This window comes from Benincasa hispida, chromosome 1 (genome assembly GCF_009727055.1).
Source record: "Benincasa hispida cultivar B227 chromosome 1, ASM972705v1, whole genome shotgun sequence".
In the NCBI taxonomy this organism is placed as follows: domain Eukaryota; kingdom Viridiplantae; phylum Streptophyta; class Magnoliopsida; order Cucurbitales; family Cucurbitaceae; genus Benincasa; species Benincasa hispida.
In genome coordinates this window covers 23,271,012-23,293,153 of record NC_052349.1, presented here as the reverse complement: position 1 = coordinate 23,293,153, position 22,142 = coordinate 23,271,012, and the positions used below count along the sequence as shown (strand labels likewise).

At 37.2% G+C, this 22,142-nt stretch overlaps 1 protein-coding gene across 4 annotated transcripts; it reads left to right on the top strand.

The window, feature by feature from the left end:
* Positions 1-1,309: 1,309 nt before the first annotated feature.
* Positions 1,310-19,311, top strand: LOC120084643 (probable transcription factor PosF21). 4 transcript variants are annotated; one of them, XM_039040469.1, is made up of 6 exons: positions 1,326-1,466; positions 1,992-2,130; positions 11,136-11,943; positions 12,917-13,049; positions 13,200-13,284; positions 18,629-19,311. In XM_039040469.1, the coding sequence occupies exons 3-6, from the start codon at positions 11,237-11,239 to the stop codon at positions 18,961-18,963; spliced, it is 1,260 nt and encodes a 419-aa protein (XP_038896397.1). In that variant the 5' UTR covers positions 1,326-1,466; positions 1,992-2,130; positions 11,136-11,236; the 3' UTR covers positions 18,964-19,311. The 4 variants fall into 4 exon arrangements, with proteins under 4 accessions (XP_038896384.1, XP_038896397.1, XP_038896388.1 ...); XM_039040460.1 differs by lacking the exon at positions 1,992-2,130 and adding an exon at positions 10,626-10,658 and having other exon boundaries at positions 1,332-1,466; XM_039040456.1 differs by lacking the exon at positions 1,992-2,130 and having other exon boundaries at positions 1,310-1,466.
* Positions 19,312-22,142: the final 2,831 nt, after the last annotated feature.

The window sequence follows — 22,142 nt, the reverse complement described above, 5'->3', positions numbered from 1 at the left end:
TTCGTAAAGTATATTTTTATGGCAGTAATTCAAGAATGGAGATTTTAAAGTTTAACAATATGCAAACGGAGATTTACCTTTGACCCTTTGTTTTTAGTACAGCCTCTAACCTCTTTGTCAATCGTATATATTTTATACTAACTGAGTCATGCTCACACGGTAACAAAAAATGCATAATTAAAGTAGTTATACGATATGAGTTTTAACATTACTTCAAAAGTTATTATAAGAATTGGACTTAAAGTGTTGCCATACGAAACATTGCAAATTTGTTATTTGCATTCATTTTATTTATAAAAAAGATAAAAGTGATGGAATTAACTCTTTGAGACGTGTCTCATTGATTTTCTCACTTATATTTTTTAAAATATGACCGTACATTAATATTTGCAAAACTCAAATGAGCTAGAAACTCAAGTCAGATGTCAAAAAATCTTATTTATTTACATATAATAATATAACCTTTTACGCGCATCAAATATTTAGAAAGATATATGTATTTATTTTTTAAAAAATTATTGGACTAAGCATTGAAATGTTTCTATAAAGAAAGTTAAAAACTATAGTAAATTATCCGTTGGAAAACAAGCATACATTTAAAAAAATGAGATGGTCATTAAACGATGTATGAGTAAATAGAAAAAGTCAACCATTGTAGACGTCCGTGATGAACTAAAAATAACCTTTCAAGTGAATCAAAATATTTAGAAATATATATATTTATTTTTAAGAAATACTGTACAAAGAATTAAAACATTTATATAAGGAGAGTTAAAAATTATAGTAAATTTTTATTTTTAAAAAAACAACATGCTCATTGCAAAAATCTGCCCATTGTAAAAAAAGTTGCATAGATTTAAGTTTAGAATTTTAACCCAACCAAATTATTCAAATCACATAGGTTAGTGTCGGAAAAAAAGACAATCTAACAATTATTTAGGTTATTTGTTCTTGATAAAATTAGATATTATGGATGAAGAGGAACCAAAATATTTACTTTAATAAAATAAGTTGAATTAAAATAAATATTAATCCGAGTTCAATTATAATTCACTATTGTCATAAGATATTAATCCGAATTCAATCATAATTCACTATTTCGAATTAATAAAAATGACAATTATTTATAGATTTTAAAGTGAAAATTATTAGCTGCAATGACCTTACTTCATATTTGTTGTACTTACAAAAATGAAATTGGTGAGAATTTAAAAAAGTAATATTTATTTTGAAAGTAAGATATAATGCAATTGAAAGTTTAGACATATAATTCATAAATTTTTAAGACAAAACAAAAAGGTTATTTGCTAAAATTTATGTAAAGTTAATTAAAAAATTAAAAAGGGAAGAAATTGATACAGCCCTAGCTGGTGGCTTCATCCCTCCCCTTCCCCTGCAAGCTGGTCCGGTGGCCATTCCTTCTCTTTGTCTTCTTCACAGATCTTCTTCCCTCGTCTGGTTTCAAGGTATTTTCTCTATTCCTATCTTCATTTTATGCTTATTCATATATGTCTACAAGCTCAAACTCTATTGGTTCCGCTGAAGATCGGTCTTTCACCATCAGATAATTCGCCATTGGTTTATCTAGGAATCAAAAACCAAATTAATTTTCAGTATTCATGAAAAAAAAGAAGAGAAAAACTTTCTCATTTGAGGGTTGATTCTTCGAATTCCACCTGTCTGAATCGAAATTAAGGGAAAAAGAACCATTAGTCAATGAAAGAAGATCCAGGGTATTGAAATGAGTTCATACTCTGCATCACACGTTGGGGCACATAAATTGTTGCTTTATTATATGCTTTGTTGTTTCAATACTGGAGAGTTTTTCTACTCCTAAATTTCTTTTATTTTCTTTGAACCAACCTGGGATTGTTTTTGTCTTTGAGTGGATCTGTGGCCTTTTGCTTTGGCTAGGTTTCTCATTTCCCAATCTCAATCTCAATTTTGTAGAAGGATCGTAAAAGAAATTGAACTGAGAAATGAATTTTCAGGCAATAAACACAGCTCTTTCAGAAAAAAAAAGGGAGTAATGAAAAGGGCCAAAGCTCAAGATAGTACAAAAGATAAAGAAGAGAGTAAATTTACAAAGGAAAAATAAAAGCATCCCAGTTTTAAAATCCAAAGACCCAGGTGACTGATAGCTTTTTTTTTTTTTTTTTTTGGGTAACAAGTTGTTATTTAACATCCTCGAATTCCATTCCAGAAGTTCTTCGTTTCAAACTTTCTAAAGTTTAAGTATTTAATTAGAAATGGAAATTTTGGTTTTTGAACTAATTCAATTGAATTTATTAACAGCCCCAAATCACATAAAATAGTGGACATAGAGATATTATGAAAATAATGAAGGATATTGTCTAAAGAAATTATTGACATAGATTTAAAAATAAAAGTTTGAATACTATTTTGGGCCTTGCATTTTCGTCTCTATTTCATTTTGGTCCCTAAACTTACAATAGTGTTTGTTACGGTCCTTGTGCTTTTCATTTGTGTTTATTTTAGGCCTTATAATTTTAGTCTATGCACTTTTTAACTTATGTTTATTTTAGTTTCTATAATTTTAAAAAGTTCATTTTGGTCTATGTACTTTTAAAAAGTGACCAATTTGGTCACTGTTTGCAAAATTCTGACATGGATTCTTTACACTATGGAAACTTTTTAATACAAACTTATTGTTATAAGAAATTTATTGAAAGTAGTGGGTTGTTAAAACTGTGATAAAAATAAAATAAGAAAGAAAATTATGGGACCAAAACAAATACTTTTTAGAACCACAAGGACCAAGACAAGCGTTTCAAAAGTAAAAAGGCTAAAATCGATAGAAGCTTAAATTTGTGAAAGCTATATTTGAGGGGCTCCTTTTCTATTTGCAATTTGTTTAGAGTTTGGTGGGTAACGGGGTGGGCATATACTTTTGTGCGGAGAAGTGGCTGGGAATCATATATACCCATTTGCTCTTTATTTCTTTATTTATACCACTCACTACTGGGGTATTTCTCATTCTCTAGGCCGTGGGCTGTGTCATTTGTTGTTTGATAGGGAAACAATGGATATTTTGGCTCTTTTATCTTTACTCGGGGATTTCTCTATTAATCAAGAGAGGAGGGATATTCATATTTGGGACCCTAGTCCTTCTATGGGGTTCTCGTGAATTTCCTTTTTCTTTTTTTGTTTGGTTAATCCCTCCTCCACTAGTCTTTTCGTCTGTTATTTTATGTGGAATGTTAAAATTCCCAAGAAGGTAAAATTTTTTGTTCGGCAGGTTCTTCATGAGAAAGTTACATCCTGGATCAGATTATGAGAAGGATGCCTTGCTTGTTAAGCCACAATGTCGTATCTTGTTTAGAGGTGCAGTTGAGGACCTCGATCATCTTTTGACACCTAGGCAGTTTAGACTTGTTTCTTTTAGTCCAATGTTCTCAGCTTGGCCCAACTTAGAGATTGTAGTTCCGTGCGTTTGAGGAGTTTATGCTTCATTTTCCTTTTTGTAATAAGGGTCATTTTTTGTGGTTTGTTTGTATTCGTGCTTTGTTATGGGGCCTTTAGTGCGAGGAACAATAGAGTTGAGAGATTTTCATCAAAATCTGGACTTTTGATTCCGTTATGCTATTGAGGGTTTGTCATTGAGAGATAAAGCTAGAATTCTTTAGGGTTGTATGGTGAGGGCTCTCCTTTGGCACCTTTGGAGTCGTCTTCTTTAGTGCTAACAAAATAGTCCTTTAGTGCTTTGTTATGGGGCCTTTAGTGCAAGGAATTATATTTGTGACTCTATGTAAAAAATGTCTCTCTCCCCTCTCTCCCCTCCCTCCTTGTCCCAACTCAGCCTCCCTTCCCCTCCTCTACCCACCCCGCCGGTACTCACTATAGATCCTCACCCTAACCGTGCCCCTTTCCCTCTTGTTTCCCTCATCTCCTTCACTCTCAGGTGGTTTTCCTTCCCACGGCTCGCTGTGCTTTGTGTCTGTGCGATTTTCGGCCATGGTGATCAAAAGTTGTAGTATTCTTGATCACTTTTTCTGTATGTGGCAAGAGGTTCCGGGTTCCTCGTGGAAGATCTGAAAAGAGGTCAATCCATGTTCCTTTCTATGGTCTCAGCCCTTTGGCTTAAAGAAAGCTTTAGAAGACTACTGTTTGGTCCAACTTTTGAATTCTTTTTGCTAAAGGAAAGAGTGGACGAGAGTTTCATCCATTTAGCCAAATTCCGAGCTAAAGATATGTGGTTTGTAGAGTGTGCAATGTGGCCAGCCTCAGGGGGAAGAAAGAATATCCACATTCCGTATGGTGATGATAAATCTGGATGGCAAGAGTTCAAGGACACGATTGAAACCAGCATTCACATCTTCAAAGAGCCACCTGTTCAACAAGTAAGTTTTTCCTCCTTTAAACTTCTTTCTGAGATAGCTCAGGTCAATAATACTCGTTCAATGCTCCATCTATTGGATCATCAAGAGAAAAGTTATTCAGAGGTGTTGAAAGGAAGTAAAGAGCTCCCTCAGCCGGTTTCTAAACCCCCAAAGCTTAATGCATTCTCACATCAGAAGCCCCTGTTTAGAGGTTAGTAAAACAGAGTAAGAGCTTTTTTTGGATTCAAAAGGGTCATGAAGTTCTCAAAGAAGATTTTAGTAGCTTATGGATCATCTCAAGACTCCTGGTTTTTAATGATTGGAAGGAAATTTCAAAAGTGTTGAGTGAGGCCTTCAATTCCAGTGTTTCTATAAATCCCCTGTTTGCAGATAAAGCCTTAATTAAGGTCAGTAATGGTGATTTGAATGCTCTGATTTTAAACCCGGGCAAATGGCAAATGCTTGGTCCTTATCATTTGATGTTCGAAAAATGGAATCCGTCAAGGCATGGAAGAACCTCAGTAATAAAAGGATTTGGAGGTTGGTTATCAATCAAGAATCTTCCATTGGACTATTGGGAAAGAAATACGTTTGAAGCCATAGGAGCTTATTTAGGGGGTTTGAAATCAATTGCTTCAGAAACTCTCAACCTCACAAATTGTTTAGAAGCCAAAATTCAAGTTAGACGAAACCTTTGTGGATTCATGCTGGCTACTATCGAAATTAAGGATGAAAATCGTGGTAATTTTTATTTAAATTTTGGTAATATTGAATGTTTAGAAGCTCCGTCCAAGTCTTTTGGGAATTTATTCTTTAAGGATTTTTCTAATCCAATTGATCTTGTTCGGTTGAATCAAGTTATTAAAGATGAAGGAGTCAATTTCCATTTAGATATTTCAGATTGGACCTTCCTTGTCTCCTCTCAATCCAAGCCAAATTTCTCAAGAAACCCGAATCCAATCTAAAAAAAGTGTGCCCTGAAAAGAGCTGTAAGTTTTGCGGAGGAAGGTGAAAAGCCACATTCTCTGGGAAGATACACCGGAAATTCAACCACTCTTTCCTCCTTTTTAGTTGAAGAAGTCGAACAGTCACTAGCATGTAAAGGGTCTCATGTGAAAGAAGTCGAAAAGACACAGTCCTTTAATGACAAATCTGAAAAGGCGCCTCGAGTATTTAAGAAGAGAGAGATGGGAGAAGGAGATTGTGCAGCCGGCTTTTTGCCTTTTGAAGTTGAACAGCCGCTCGCTCAAGAAGGTGAAAAGTCCTTAGGATTTTGTGACGCGGAAGTATCTATTTCGAATCTTAATTCGCGGCAGGCACTTTTGCTTTCCCCATCCACCAAAGAAGTTCATTCGTCACCCAAGTCCGTTACACTTCTCCCCTGTTCTAACCCGATTAAGCCTTCTTCCCCTGTTTCCGCAAAAAATTTGGCTCCTCTGCCACTGTCGGTTCCTGTATCCTCCTTCAACAATTCCATCTCCTCCTTCGTGCAACATCTCCCTCCCTGCAGTAAGTCAGTGCCAAGGCCTAGCTAATTAGGGGCTAAATGACTCTATAAAGCAAAGCATCCCCCTGCCTCTTTAAATCCTTCCCAAAGCATTTCATCAGAAGAAAGCTTGTGAAGGATTCAATCAAGAAATCAAGTCTTAAAGCCAAATCAGTGGCTATTCAAAACCCGGATTTATTAGAAGCTCGTTGCACTTCAATTCAAGGTTTGCCCCAAAGTTTCAGGTCAGCCCCCTTTCCTCCTCTATTTGAACACTCTGTTTTTTCATTACCTAATTCAGAGTGTACTTTTCTGAGAGGCTCTCCAAGCTCCACCCCGGGTGGATTTTCAAAAGATAAAGGGGATGTCTTCATTAGTTCTCCTTCAGTGTGAGTAGTGAAGAAGTGGACTGGAATATATCAAAGGGAAATACAGAGGAGACAAGAAAAGAAGCCTCTCTTGTATCTGATTTAAATCCCCTGTTTCAGACAGAGGAGGATATCTTTTCAGAAGCTTTTGTTGTCGGCTCCATCTCTCTAGTCATCCGTGTGACCTTCCAGCCCATCTAAAGTCCATAGTCACTGATTGCCGCCTTATTCTGGATTGATAGTTGGTTGCTGAGGCTGCAACCAAAATTTTGGCCCTTAATTATAAAAATCGTGACTTGGAATACAAGAGGCCTAAAAGATGTTAATAAAAGGTTAGCTCTCAATCGTTTTCTAAAGAAACACAATCCAACAGTAGTTCTAATTCAAGAATCAAAGAGAGAAAGCTTTGAAATGAGCTTCATCAAATCCCTTTGGAGTTCCAAAGAAATAGGATGGGATTGGGAATTTGTGGAATCGTATGGCAATTTAGGTGGATTACTGACATTATGGGATATGAGTTTGATCTCTGTGGTTGAAACATTGAAAGGAGGGTATTCGTTATTAATAAAATGCAACACTACTTGTAAAAAGACTTGCTGGATCACTAATGTTTATGGACCAAATGACTACAAAGAAAGAAAATTCGTTTGGCCAGAACTTCTATCTCTTTCTTTATTGTGTAGAAGCTTGGTGTATTGGGGGAGACTTCAATATTACAAGATGGGCTCATGAAAGATTTCCTATGGGCAGAAGCACTAAAGGAATGAGGAAATTTAACAACTTCATAGACCAAGCCAATCTATTGGAGGTCCGGTTGGGAAATGACAACTTTACTTGGTCTAGGGAAGGTGTTTCAGCTTCAAGATCTCTATTAGATCGCTTTTTCATCTCTAAAGCATGGGATGAGCTGTTTGAAAACTATAGAGCTAATAGGCAAGTTCGATCCTTCTCAGATCACTTTCTAATTTTGCTAGAAGCAGGGTCTTTCAGCTGGGGTCCTTCCCCTTTTAGATTTTGTAACAGCTGGCTGCTCAATAAGGAGTGTGTCAAACTTATTGAGACAGTTTGGTTAAGCAGTGATGTCCAGGGTTGGGCCGGTTTTGCCCTTAATCAGAAGCTGAAAAAGGTAAAGACAGCAGTAAAGGAGTGGCATTCGAAATTCCAAGAAGTTCAAAGAAGGAAAAAGGAGGGGCTGTTAAAAGAAATTGAAAAATGGGATGCTCTTGCCGATTGCTCTACCCTTTCTAGCAGTGAATTGGCACTTAGATCCACTTTGAAATCAGATTTAATGTCTCTTTATAGATTGGAGGAAGTAAATCTAATTCAGAAAAGTAAGTTGAATTGGCTCAAGTTGGGAGATGAAAACACAAGTTTTTATCATAAATTCTTAGCTGCAAAGAAGAGAAGAAACTTTATTTTTGAACTAATAGATGATCAAGGGGTGCCAAAAAAATCTTTTAGAGAGATTGAACGCTTAATCCTGAATTTTTACAGCGGTATCTTCCTTACATCCCCGGGGATGAGGCATATTCTTTTGAACCTAGACTGGCCATGCATCAACTCAATTCAGAATTTAAGCCTACAATCCAAGTTCTCATCCGAAGAAATTAAGGCAGCTATAAGGAAACTTGGAAAATGCAAAGCACCTGGACCCGATGGATTCACTATGGAGTTTTTGTTGAAATTTTGGAACCTGATCAAGGAAAGTCTGCACTCCACCTTTGAAGATTTCTATAAGAATGGTAAGCTTAATGCGTGTATAAAAGAAAACTTCATCTGTCTTATTCAAAAGAAGAAAATAGCAGTCAAGCATTATAGCTTCTTTCCAAAGTGCCTTCATTGAAGGGAGACAAATTTTAGACCCCATTCTTATTGCTAACGAAGCAGTGGAGGAATATAGAGTGAAAAAGAAGAAGGGGTGGATTCTCAAGCTTGACTTGGAAAAGGCTTTCGACCGTGTTGATTGGGAATTTCTAGAAAAGGTGTTGAGAAGCAAAAACTTCAGTCAGAAATGGATAGATTGGATTATGGGTTGCGTTAAAAATCCAATGTTTTCAGTTTTCATCAATGGTAGACCAAGGGGAAGAGTGGCTGCCACAAGAGGTATAAGGCAAGGTGATCCCCTCTCACCTTTCCTTTTCCTTCTTGTTAGTGAAGTTTTAAGTGCTTTGGTGAACAAGATTATTCAAGCCGGTTTTTATGAAGGTTTTGTGGTTGGCAAAGATAAAATTCAGATTTCCATCCTCCAATCTGCGGATGATACTCTATTATTTTGTAAATATGACAGCAACATGTTTGCAAAACTTAAGCAAACGGTGAAGTTTTTTGAATGGTGTTCGGGGCAGAAAGTAAATTGGGATAAATCTGCCCTTTATGGTATAAATGTGGACGAAAATGAGTTGTTTTTCACAGTTGCTTCATTGAATTGTAAGGCTGATCACCTTCCCTTCCTATACCTTGGGCTGCCTTTAGGTGGGTACTCGAAAAAATGGTCCTTTTGGCAACCGGTTTTGGACAATTTTCAAGCTAAATTGGACAAATGGAAACGTTTCAACCTATCAAGAGGAGGTAGAGTCACTTTATGCAAATCAGTATTGTCTAACCTCCCAACTCATTTTATGTCCATCTTCCTATCGCTGGATGGAGTTGCATCAAAATTGGAGAGGATTACAAGGAATTTCTTTTGGGAAGGACACAATGGCAGCAAGTTAAATCACTTGGTAAAGTGGGCTTCGGTGCAAAAACCTATGACAGATGGAGGCCTCGGCCTTGGTGGATTCAAAATTATGAATTTAGCACTCCTTGCTAAATGGGGCTAGAGATTTATTAAAGAGGAAGGCTCTCTTTGGGGCCAAGTTATCAAAAGCATTCATGGTTTGGATTCTTTTAATTGGCACACGGCAGGTAAAGGGGGCAGAAGTTTGAGAAGCCCGTGGATCAGTATTTCGAAGTCTTGGTTAAAAGTTGAGTCGTTGGCCACTTTCAAACTTGGAAATGGCAGCAGGATTGCATTTTGATTAGACCCTTGAGAAGGAGTGACCCCTTTCAGTACCTTATTTCCAAGTCTCTTCAGAATCACCTTGTTTCCAAATGGTTCGGTTGCTGACCATTGGGACAGCAGATTGGCCGCTTGGTCAATCACCTTTTGTCGTTTGCTTAAAGATGAGGAGATTATTTCTTTTCAAGAGCTGCTTGGGGTTCTTGCAACAAGAAGAGTTTCAGAGGATTTTGATAAAAGGGAGTGGTCCATTTCAGCCTCGGGTCTCTTCACGGTCAATTCCCTTAAATTACACCTTTCCCCCTCTTCCCCTTTGGACAAATCTCTTTTCTCGGCCTTGTGGAAGACTTGTAGCCCGCGAAGGATTAATATTCTAGTCTAGATAATGCTTTTTGGACAGCTGAATGTAGCTTCGGTTTTGCAAAGGAAGTTGGCATCCAGCTATATTTCCCCCTCGATATGCCCTTTGTGCCTTCATTCGTTTGAAGACTCCCTCCACCTTTTCTTTACGTGTTCCTATTCAGCTTGGTGTTGGGAGAAGTTGCTGTCCTTCTTCAACTTTTCTTGGGTTATGAGCAATGATTTTAAGGGAAACTTGCTGCAGCTTTTAGTTGGAACAAATCTCCACAAATCCAGCCGTCTACTGTGGCTTAATGCGGTCGAGCCTCTTTTGGCAGACCTTTGGTTTGAAAGAAATCAAAGGGTGTTTCATGATAAGGCTCTTGTTTGCCAAGATCGCTTCGAATCCGCCTGACGGCTTGCCTCTTCTTGGTGTATCCTCTCCAAGCATTTTAATAGCTACAGTTTATTAGAATTCAATNGTCAAGGCTCTTTTGGCAGACCTTTGGTTTGAAAGAAATCAAAGGGTGTTTCATGATAAGGCTCTTGTTTGCCAAGATCGCTTCGAATCCGCCCGACGGCTTGCCTCTTCTTGGTGTATCCTCTCCAAGCATTTTAATAGCTACAGTTTATCAGAATTCAATCTCAACTAGAGAGTATTTGCCTCCCTTCCAAGCGATGGTTTTTAGCTTCTTCAGTGGTCTACGGTTTTCTTGATTTTTCAGACTATATTTTTCTGTTTTTTCCTGTGTTCGATCATTTTGGGGGAGTGTAATGTTTTGTGCTATTCTTATGTTTATAGTTAGTTTTAGTTTGTTTTTGGATGTGATGAGAGTGCTAAGGGGGTGTCAACCTAGTTGAGATGTCCGGGTGCGTTTGCTGATCCGATTGGTCTTTGGTTGTTATTCCGCTCATTGTATAACCCTCTTGTACTCTGGGCCTTAGCTCACATTTCTCTTATTTTAATGAGTTGTTTCCTTTAAAAAAAATTGTACAAAATACATCACCTTGATAATGCTCAAATCTCAAAAAAATTCTTTTGTAATTATAACCCCCTCATTATTATCAATAATTTGAGTGCTCTTCTTTTTTAGATCCCTGGGAGGCGATTTTCTCTTCCCCGACATGTAAGCTGTCTCATTGCAATTAATTACACATCTCTCTCTTGTAAAATAATATAATAACATAAAATAAAAATAGAAAAGCAAGAGAAGGTTATTATTATTTTATGTGAATCAATTCTTTTGTTAGCAAACAGAGACCTTTGATTAACTTTTGGTCAATTGCGTAAATTCAGACTTTCACTCCAAAATTTTCCTCCTTCATTGTAGCCTGCAAAAGTCATCTCTCCCACTCTTTTTCCTCCCTTCCCCCATTTCTTGCGCCTGCCTCTCAATTTTCTTCCACATAATTCACTGTCCTCCAGGTGTTTTCTTTTTTGAACCTATTATGAATGCATTGGCAATTTGGATTTATGGTTGTAGTTTGGTTTCTTGCAATCTATGCCTTGGTTGTTGTGTTGTTCCTTTGATTTCTACCATTTGATTATTTATGTGTGTCTGGTTTGAGGGATTTTGATCCAATTTCTTGAACACCCTTTTCAGAGCTTTGCAGGTACTTGGAGTTTTGTTTGTTTGATGAAGAACTCGTGACTTGGGATTTCTGTGTTGTTTAGTTGCTTGCTTTACAAGGGTGTTTGTAGTTGATGGAGAAGGACAAACCCCAAAGCTATTCTGGTGGATATCCGCCACCATCAAGTCGTCACTCAGGTCTTTCACCAACTGGAAGCATTTTCAATGGAAAATCGGAGGGAACTTCATCTTCAATGTTGCTTCCTCCAATGCCTTCAGGTGTTCTTTCCGATTCAGGTCAATTTTGTCATGGGATGCCCACTGATTCTAATCGGTTCAGCCATGATGTTAGTCGAATGCCTGATAACCCACCGAGAAATATTGGTCACAGACGTGCCCATTCAGAAATACTGACCCTTCCTGATGATATTTGTTTTGACAATGACCTTGGTGTCACTGGTAGTGCTGATGGCCCTTCTTTTTCTGATGATACTGAGGAAGATTTATTGTCCATGTTCCTCGATATGGACAAATTCAATTCTTCGACCGCCACCTCTGCAATACAAGTTGGCGAGTCATCTTCTTCTGCTGTTGGAGAAGCAAGACCAATTCCTACTTCAACAATAGGAGCAGCAACCTCTAAAGATGATGCAACCGTTGGTTTGAAGGAGAGACCGAGAGTTAGACACCAGCATAGCCAGTCCATGGATGGCTTGACAACCATAAAGCCTGAGATGCTTGTCTCGGGGTCTGAAGAAGCCTCTGCAGCCGATTCCAAGAAAGCCATGTCAGCTACAAAGCTCGCTGAGCTTGCGCTAATTGACCCCAAACGTGCTAAGAGGTATAATTCCTTCATAACTCCTCTCTCTCTCTCTCTCTCTCTCTCTCCCTTCTTTAAACTTGAAAGAAACTGATAATGTGTTATTTCATGATTTATCCATATCCCCAACAGACTTTGCATGTTGCTTTATTTTGCTCAGTTTATATTTACTATTCATGTTCATATGCTAGTCAAAACTACTGTTGCTGCACGATTTATGATAACTCAACATTTGAACTTCGTTGGATGCTTTCCTAAATTTCAAGAAATGTATGATAGTAATGAAGTGTGTTTGTCAATGATTGACAGGTAGTTTAGGTTAAGCTTCTCTTTTTATTTTTTTTTGAAACATGAAACGAGAAGATTGTTGAGTTATCAAGTAGTTTAGGTTAACCTTCTATTATTATTAGTTACATGGTTTTTTTTTTTTTTTTTTTTAATTGTTGCCAATTATTTTACAGAAGCTATTCCTATTCTTTCTGTATAATAGTATATGAAGGGTTGTTGCAGCATTTTAACTAGTAATTAAACTCTGGGGCTTCTGCATGTTGTACAGCATTGCTTTCTAATAAATGTTTTTTTCCCCATATATTTGAGTGGTAGGAACTGAATCATTTGTCTTTGTAATTTCTCTTTTGATGAAATTACTTTATTTATTTTCAAGATAAAATAATTTGTCTATCAAGAGTTTCTTTGGGGAATTTTAACCATAAGAAATGAAACTCGATCTTTTGTGCTGAGTTATGAGGCAGCTTCTAGAATTTAACTGGTGTATGATCATTTACAACCTCTCTCTTATCTCGAAGAGCCTGGAGGCTTTATTTTACCCTGTATATTCCCTCCCCCTCTCCATTGTAAGCGTGTTCTTGAACTCTTTTCATGTTTGAGATTATTTGCTTCACGTCCTTCAACTATTATGTTCATTCTGTTTCCTGGGGAAAAAAGAAAAAAAAGGAAAATTTGGTTGTAATCCTCTTTGTTGTGCATTGTATAGGATATGGGCAAATCGACAGTCGGCTGCTAGGTCAAAGGAAAGAAAGATGCGGTACATTGCCGAGCTTGAACGGAAAGTTCAGACTCTGCAAACAGAGGCAACTTCTTTATCTGCTCAGTTAACCCTCTTACAGGTTGATTATCATATAGTTTATTGTGCGTGTTTATCATATTTTTGGATGCCCATTCTATAGTGTCATATCATTTGAATTTTAGCATTCTATTTGCTCTGTATTTCAGTATATAAAGATATTATGTTTTACTTATTGCCCTCTTATTATCAGAGAGACACAAACGGTCTTTCTGCTGAGAACAATGAACTAAAGCTGCGGTTGCAGACAATGGAGCAGCAGGTTCACCTGCAAGATGGTAAGGACCTCTGTAGTTTCATTTTCTGGTGGTTGCACATTATAGCTGTCTTCTCTTAGTTTTTATCTAGTCACTCTGTTTTCAATTGTATAAGTAAATTTAGGTACTTGTTGGATGATGATTTTATTTGCATTTTTGGCATTCATAGACATTGTCACATTGGAAATCTCCAACTCCAAGTCTCCATCCTATTGCATAAAAGCTTTTAGTGTTACGAATATGGGTTAAGGCTTGAGTACGAGTATGGCCCAAGTGAACATTTGTAGAGACGTAATAAGAGTTGATATTAAACAAGAGGTTGATTAGATGAAGTATCAGAGCATAGCTTTGTTATGACTGCCTTAACTTGCCAGTCGCTTGGGATTTGGAAGGGTTTGTCGAATTAAGCAATTGGAAACTTGAGGTTCAGAAGCGTTCATAGAAGTAAGCAATTGACATTTGTTTATGTAGGAAATCAACCTAAAGGTAGGAAATCAAGCTAATTATGCATTTGTAAATTAGAGAATAAATTTAGATTATTTCCTTTATACCTTGTAATTTTATTATTTCCTTATAGGTATATATTGACAGCTTAATTTCAGCACACTAATTGATAATCCTCTTGTATATATTTGAGTCTTTCTCAATCACTCAAATATAAGAAAAACATATCCTTTTTCTATACCTAGCTTCATGATATCAGAGCTACACAAATTTTAGGAAGTCTCAAAAACCCTATTTTAAAAGAGAAGAAAAACCCAGCCACATCTTCTTCTTCTCTTCGGCCAAGCATCTCGCGCTGTCTTTATAACTGCTGCATCAAACTCCGATCGGCAGCCTTCTGTCACTGTCATTCGCGCCGTCGATCCACTTGATCCGCACAGTCAGCTGCGTCTTCGATCGCAGCATCTCGCATCGTCGATTGAAGCATCTTGCATTGTCGATCGAAGCATCTGTCCATCTGATCTACCACACTTGCTCCTTGTTTACCGTCGCTGCATCAACAGCCTTCCGTCTTTGTTTCTGTCTGATCGGCATGGTGTGGATTTCTATCCAGTTAGCCTTTTGTCCACGGCCTCCGTTCACCGCTGCCTCCGTACCTCAACTCCGGAGCCGCTGCTGTTTTTTATAGACTATATTTTTTTCTCTTTCCCTCGTTTCAATGGCAGGGCAAGAACCTCGAGTTACTAGCTTCATCGAGCACAACATACTCAAATAACATGTCACAAACTCAAGGGCCCTAATTATCTCCAATGGTCCCAATCCGTGATGATGTTTATATATGGTGTGGACGAGAAGACTATATCACAGGAAAGGCAACTTCACCCAACTCCGAAGATCCAATGTTTCGCATATGGAGGGTTGAAAACAATCAAGTTATGAGTTGGTTAATCAACTCCATGACTACCAAAATTGGAGAGAATTTTCTCCTATGTTCAACCGCCAAAGGAATTTGGAATGCTGCTCGAGATACCTTCTCAAATCAAGAGAACACTACTGAACTTTTCCAAATTGAGACCACTCTTCAAGATCTCAAACAAGGTGACTTATCGGTTACAACTTATTACACCACTTTATCTCGCTATTGGCAATAATTGGATTTATTCGAAAATCATGAATGAAAATGTTCTACTGATGGTATTCAATTTCGAAAAATTGTGGAGACGAGATTTTCAAGTTCCTTATGGGTCTTAATAAATCTCTGGATGAAGTTCGTGGTCGAATCCTCAGTACTAAGTCATTACCTAGTCTTCGAGAAGTTTTTTCTGAAGTTCGTAGAGAAGAGAGTCGAAAGCAAGTGATGATGGGCCCAATTGAACATTCTCTTACTCCAAGTGGATCTACTCTTATTTCCCAACAAGGTCATGATCCACTTGCTCTTGTTGCTTGAGGTGATAGTCGACAGTGCAAAGGACGACCATGGTGTGACCATTGTAATAAATTGGACATGTCAAAGACACTTGCTGGAAACTACATGGAAAACCCGCAAATTGGAAGCCAAATGCCGTAAGATCACGCGAAACTAGGGCCATTGTTGCTATCTCTGAAACTTCAAACGAACAACCACTGACGAAAAATCTGTTGGACATGCTTCAACAATTGCTGAATAAAACAAATCAACCTTCAGTAAGTGGTTCTGGGACTGGGCAACTACAAGGTAACCAAAAGTCTTGGCTCTCCATACTCAAACCCTTCCATCCAAATGGATAGTGGACTCTAGAGCATCAAATCATATGACAGGTGATAGATCTTTATTTTCATCTTTCTCTCCCTATAGGGGAAACCTCTCCGTTCAAATTGCTGATGGTACACTCGTAAAGTAATTGGGATTGGCAATATTCAAATTTCAAGCTCCATAATCCTTAAATCAGTATTGTTTGTACCACAATTGGAATATAATTTGTTATTTGTGAGTAAGTTGAGTAAGTACTTGCATTGTTCAACTAAATTCATTGGCAACTCTTGTATTTTTCAGGACCTGGGATCGGGGAAGACGATTGCCAATGCTGAATTATGTGTCAGATTGTATCTTCTCAAAAGAATGATTTTCCCATCAATAATGAAATGCAGTAAACTTGCAGTTCAGTCTAATAATCAGTTTGTGTATGTTTCTAAGTTTTTAAATAGAGTCTTATCATGATGTTGCACTATCGTCTTGGTCATCCTAACTTTGTCTACCTCAAGCGTCTGTTTCCAAGTTTATTTCTTAATAAAAAGAGTCGGTCTTTCCAATGTGAAATTTGTCAACTCTCCAAACATACATGTGCTCATTTCTCACCTCATACTTACTGTCCATCTCAACCATTCTCTTTCATCCATGGAGACATCTGGGGACCTTCAAAGGTAAAAAATATCAATGGGACATGTTGGTTTCTTCTTTTTGTTGATGATCACACACGTTTAAATTGGACATTTCTGATGAAAGAGAAATCTGAGACTAGCCAGCTATTCACAGTTTTTCATAAAATGATCCAAACCCAGTTTCAAACCAATATCCAAATCCTTAAAACTGACAGTGCTCGTGATTTTTTCAACTCTACTTTTGGCCCCTATCTTCAATCTCATGGTATAGTTCACCAAAGTTCTTGTGTCGACACACCACAACAAAATGGTGTCGTTGAATGCAAGAATCGCCACCTCCTTGATGTAGCCCGATCCATAATGCTTACTTCTTAGGTTCCAAAAATTTTTTGTGGTGAAGCTGGCCTAACTGCTACCCATCTCATAAATCGATTGCCCTCTCGCATCCTAGAATTCGACACACTGTTACATAGTCTACTTAAACTATACCCTACCTCCCACCTCGTATCTCCTCTACCACTGAAAGTTTTTGGATGCACTGCATTTATGTTCATATACATTCCCACCATCGTAGTAAACTTGATGCAAGATCTATGAAGTGCATCTTCCTCGAGTACTCTCCAAACAAGAAAGGGTACAAATGTTATCCTCCAACTCACAAATTCTTTCACACCATGGATGTCACATTTTTTGAAAAATAGTTATATTTTCTCAATTTTGCGATTCAGGGGGAGCATTCTGATCTTGAGTCACAAAATTGAGACTGTATTTCTAACTTTCCTCTAATCTCATCTTCTGAAAATACTCACGTGCCTTCCTCTGAGCAAATTCCTTCTGAAAATGCTCACGTGCCTTCTTCTGAGCAAACTCCTGATGAGAATGCTCACATGCCCTCTTCTGAGCCTGAACTGCAAGTATACTTACGAAGAACGAGGGAACCTAAGAGAAATAAAGTACAATCTACACAAGTTCAGCAAAGCCAAGATCTAAACCAAAATCCTAGTGTCTCTGAAATAGTACACGAGATTCAGAAGAAGACATGGACAGACCTACTGCTTTAAGAAAAGGTGTTCGCTCATGTACTCAACATCCTATACAGTACCACTTATCTTATACTAATTTGTCACTGCTTTTTAGAGCATTTTGTGATGCCACTAGATCAGGTAAAAATTCCAAAAATTGTACAGGAAGCTTTACAGAAACCTGAATGGAAAGCAGCTACTCTGGAGGAATTGCAGGCACTTGAAAAAAATGGAACATGAGTTCTTACAGATTTGCCCCTTGGTAAACGCACAGTTGGATGTAAATGGATTTTTTAAACCAAACATAAACCGGATGGCAGTATAAAGAGATTCAAAGCTCGCCTTGTGGCCAAAGGATTCACCCAAGCTTATGGGATTGACTATTAGGAAACTTTGCACCGTCGCCAAGTTAAATACTATCTGGGTACTCCTTTCTATTGCTGCCAATTTAGATTGGCCATTATTTCAACTTGATGTAAAGAATGCATTTTTAAATGGTGATCTAGTAGAGGAAGTGTACATGAATATACCCCCAGGATTTGGGGACAAATATACTAGAGGAAAGGTATGTAAACTCAAGAAGTCCCTTTATGGACTGAAATAGTCACCTCGAGCCTGGTTTGAAAAGTTTAGCACTGTATTGAAGCAAGATGGCTATACTCAGTGTCAATCTGATCATACTCTATTCATCAAACATTTTTCCCTAGGTAAGATCACCGTGTTAGTAGTATATACATTGATGATATAATTCTTACCAGAAATGTTTTTGATGAAATAACTTGACTGAAGCAACTCCTGTCAAAGACATTTGAGATCAAAGGCTTGGGATACTTAAGGTACTTCCTAGGGATGGAGGTAGCAAGATCAAGCAAAGAAATATTTGTCACCCAACGAAAATACACTTTAGACCTCTTAAAAGAAACTGGAATGAGTGGTTGCAAACCTGCTGACACACCAATGGATGCAAATTCAAAACTTGGAATTTATCTTGAAGATGAATCAGTTGATCGCGATAGGTATCAATGGCTGGTGGGAAAATTGATATACTTGACTAAGGCTTTGTATCGAACAAACCTTGGTAGCCTAATTTCCAAGATTGGAATGGCTAGCATATACCATTCAGCTTGAGGGGGAGCGTAGGAAATCAAGCTAAGTATGCATTTGTAAATTGGAGAATTAATTTAAATTATTTCTATATACCTTATAATTTTATTCTTTTCTTATAGGTGTAGATTGACAACTTAATTTCAGCACACTAATTGATAATCCTCTTGTATATATAGAGTCTTTCTCAATCACTCAATTAGAAGAAAAACATATCTTTTTTCTATACCTAGTTTCAGTTTACTTATATATTTTTCTAGGACATTTTTGCGCTTTTATAATTTCCAAAATGAGATGAACTTTGTAATGTTATAGGTCCCGTTAAAGTTCTTTTTGTAACTCTTCTCTATTGAATTATAACATTGTGTGTTAGATCATATGAGATTCAGTAATATTCTTGGGGGGGCCCATCTTTATCAGTATCTCTCTTTTGACAGCTCTAAATGAAGCACTTAAAGAGGAAATTCAGCATTTGAAAGTATTGACTGGCCAAACAATCCCAAATGGTGGATCAGTTACAAACTTTGCTTCATTTGGAGCTGGCCAACCATTTTACCCAAACAATCAAGCAATGCACACTTTGTTAACTGCTCAGCAATTTCAACAACTTCAAATCCACTCGCAGCAGCAGCAGCAACAACAACATTACCAGTACCATCAACTGCATCAGCTTCATCAACAACCAACTGGAGACAACAAATCGAAAGGATCTACTTCTTCTCCAAGTCCGAAAGACAACAACACATCAGATACGTCCTCTCCCACTTGTTGAAAGATATAGCCTAGTGAACCTACCGTTTCTTGTTGCCAATAGTTTATTTAATATATATATATATAAAAGAAGAGATGACCCACTGTTCAAAACTTTTGAGTTTAGCTGCCAGAAATTTAGTTGCATTTGTTATCCAAATACCACATTTCGCTCCTCCACCTACAAAATCTTGTATTTGTTTTCCTCATTTAAGGCCCTTCCCCTCTCCACAAGCATATTGTTTGCTTTCCTGCATCTGTTAAATTATGTATAATGTTCATTGTTGTAGACAGAAACTGTTTGTAGTTGACTTGTTAGATTTTGTGGATATCACAGTTTCTTATACGATTCATACTTTTTTTTTCCCCATCTTTTCTTCCTCGAACCCTAGTCATTGTTCTAATATATACGCATGGAGGTATGGAGGCACTCTTTCATCAATTCACACTTTATTCGGTTATGTAATTGGTTCTCTGCACTTAAATTGTTAAATGCAGAGGGAACGATAATTCTCCCCCACCCCCCCCCCCCCCCCAACCCGAGAGAGAGATTGTGAGTTCTTAAAAGAATGTTTAACACCACCGTAACTAGCTCCTTAGTTGCAGAATTAAAACATTATACTTAGGGGTCGTTTGATGCATAGATTTGGAATACAAAGTTTGGGAATATTAAGTCTTTTTTGAGTTTGAGTTTAAGAAGCTTGTGTTTGGAATGCAGATTTTTAGGAAGCTTGAAAATGAAATGTAAATTTTGGGTTTGTGAAATATTTTTTTATATTTAATTAGTGGTTAGATTTAAAATTAGTTTAAATTTTTCATCTTAATTATTTAATATGGTCAAGTTTAAAACAATCTAAAAATTAAGATCGATTTTTTTTTTTTTTGAATTTTGAAATAGAAGCTTGATTAAAACTATAATTTTATTTAATTAATTGTCTTAATAATTTGATATTTTGATTTACTCGGTGTTTGTGGGAAAAGAGGAGGAAAAATGCACTCGGTGTCGTTATGCGTTAATCTCTATGCATCGATGGTCATGCGTTGGATTGAAGAATATGCAATATGCGTTAAGGGTGTATGCGATGACCATGCATTTGTGTTACGAGTTTTCTTGCTTTCTTGCCAAGTATAACGAGAACGCAAGTTTCTCGGGATGATTCGAGGTCGATCACAGAGACTTGTAAACAAATAATGTTTGTGAAGTAGTGTTTGAGGCGATGAATAAAAGTAAAAAGACAATTTAATGGATTATACGTCACTCTTACTAACTAAACAAATTGAGCAATGGAAGTTTAACTATGAGAATTGGTAGAGATGCTACAACTGTTAACGCATAATAAGGTGACTTTATTATGTTTGGTCGCTATGCCAAGTATAACGAGAACACAAGTTTCCTGGGATGATTCGAGGTCGATCACGGGGACTTGTAACTAAATAATGTTTGTGAAGTAATGCATTTGAGGCGATGAATAAAAGTAAAATGACAAGTTAATGGAATATACGCCACTCCTACTTCTAACTAAACAGATTGAGCAATAGAAGTTTAACTATGAGAATTGGTAGAGATGTTGCAATTGTTAACACATAATAAGGTGACTTCATTATGTTTGGTCACTAAAGTAATCTCAGCTCGCCACACTAACGCATCGCATACCTCTCGGTGGCCAGCCGCATGCTTATATCTCTATGATGCATGTTTGCGTCGAGCATAAGATCGTTCCTATCTCTAGGAACAAAGCTTACTTGGTTGTAGCTAATTAGCTCATAGACAAGCATTGCGACAGCTTCTCACCTAATAAAGAGGATTAACTCACTATACTCGTGCAACGTACACCTCTCGGTGGTTTGCTACATGCGTCATATTTCTAGGTCGCATGACTGAGTATGTGACTTGTCTTCGATACTTAACTAAACGATGAATGTAAACGATGATAAAGAAGACAAAGATGGTAAAGATGGTGCTGAAAGACCTAAGAGATGCATTGATTAAAAATGTATTAATGTCTTAAGTCAAAATGTAATACAATACAGAGATAAGAAGAGAGGTGGAGGGCTAGATGTAATCAATCTCTTGCTTTTCATCCGAAATGCGTCAAGGCTGCATGTGGTGCCATGGATGGATGGTGGGGAAGTCTCTCTCAAGCTCTATCTCCGGCGAAACTCCGATCGTCACTCGGAAGGGGTTGTGGAGATGAAGAACCCTCAAAGAATGTCTTGCTCATGCTCTCATCTGTGATCACAAGAATCTGCTTAAGGCAGAAACTCAGATGGTTTAAAGTGAAGATCCAAGGCTCTATTTATAGCGCTCAAACGCTGACAGCTTTGATACCCCATTCTGACTCACTACTGCTTCTGTCGCGGTATGGGAAATGTCAGCATCACCTTATCTTTTTGATATTCCCTAGGTATGCATTCATGCTTGTTTCTCCTGAAATGTCAACGCATTCCACCTACTTTGCGATCACTCTTCTGTCATGATTATCATTCTGTGGACGCAACATTCCATGCGACGAGCTAGACTTTATGACGATCAACGCATGCGGTCAGCCTTGCAACGGTCTGGGACCAACGCATGTGATCAATTCCTGCAATAGCTGCAAAAATAGACACTTTGATGCGGAATAATGCATGATATAGGGTTAGTGAAGATTTTCGGTGCTAGTCGACGCAAGCTCACTTTTCCATATGAATTATTTGTATTATTGACGCATATTCTGTTTATTAGCCCTCATAATTCTAAGTAAAATGCTACACTAGCTTGTATTTTTACAAGCTATCATTAGGTTTTGAAATAAAATTTCCTAGACTATTGTCACTTTAACTAATTTAAATTAAGGTTTTCTACACCTATATAACTTAAATAAATATACTTAATTACAAAATTGCATCTAATGAGCTATTATTTTACCCAAAAAACTTGTTCAGTTTACTTTATAGTCCACCTTTTAAACATCTTTTTTTTTTTTTTTTTTTTTTTTTTTTTTTTTTTTTTTTTTTAAATACTTGTGACATTGATTTAAGCATTTTTTTATATTTAGTTTAATATATAAACCTTTAGCTTTTTTGTTGGGTACAATGTCTTCAGAGGTTAGAACATCGAGAAGATTTTTGCTTTAATTGTTGAGATATGCTCGGATTAGGATGTGTGAGAACTCATTACATAAGAACTCAAATCCTCATTATTCATCTCAAAATAGACAA

Bases quoted from the DNA above. Each gene is read 5' to 3' on its own strand.
- LOC120084643 (XM_039040456.1), top strand. From the start codon at position 11,237: ATGGAGAAGGACAAACCCCAAAGCTATTCTGGTGGATATCCGCCACCA. The intron at 13,050-13,199 runs GTTGATTATCAT...TCTTATTATCAG, and splicing joins CTCAGTTAACCCTCTTACAG to AGAGACACAAACGGTCTTTC. The intron at 13,285-18,628 runs GTAAGGACCTCT...CTCTTTTGACAG, and splicing joins GCAGGTTCACCTGCAAGATG to CTCTAAATGAAGCACTTAAA.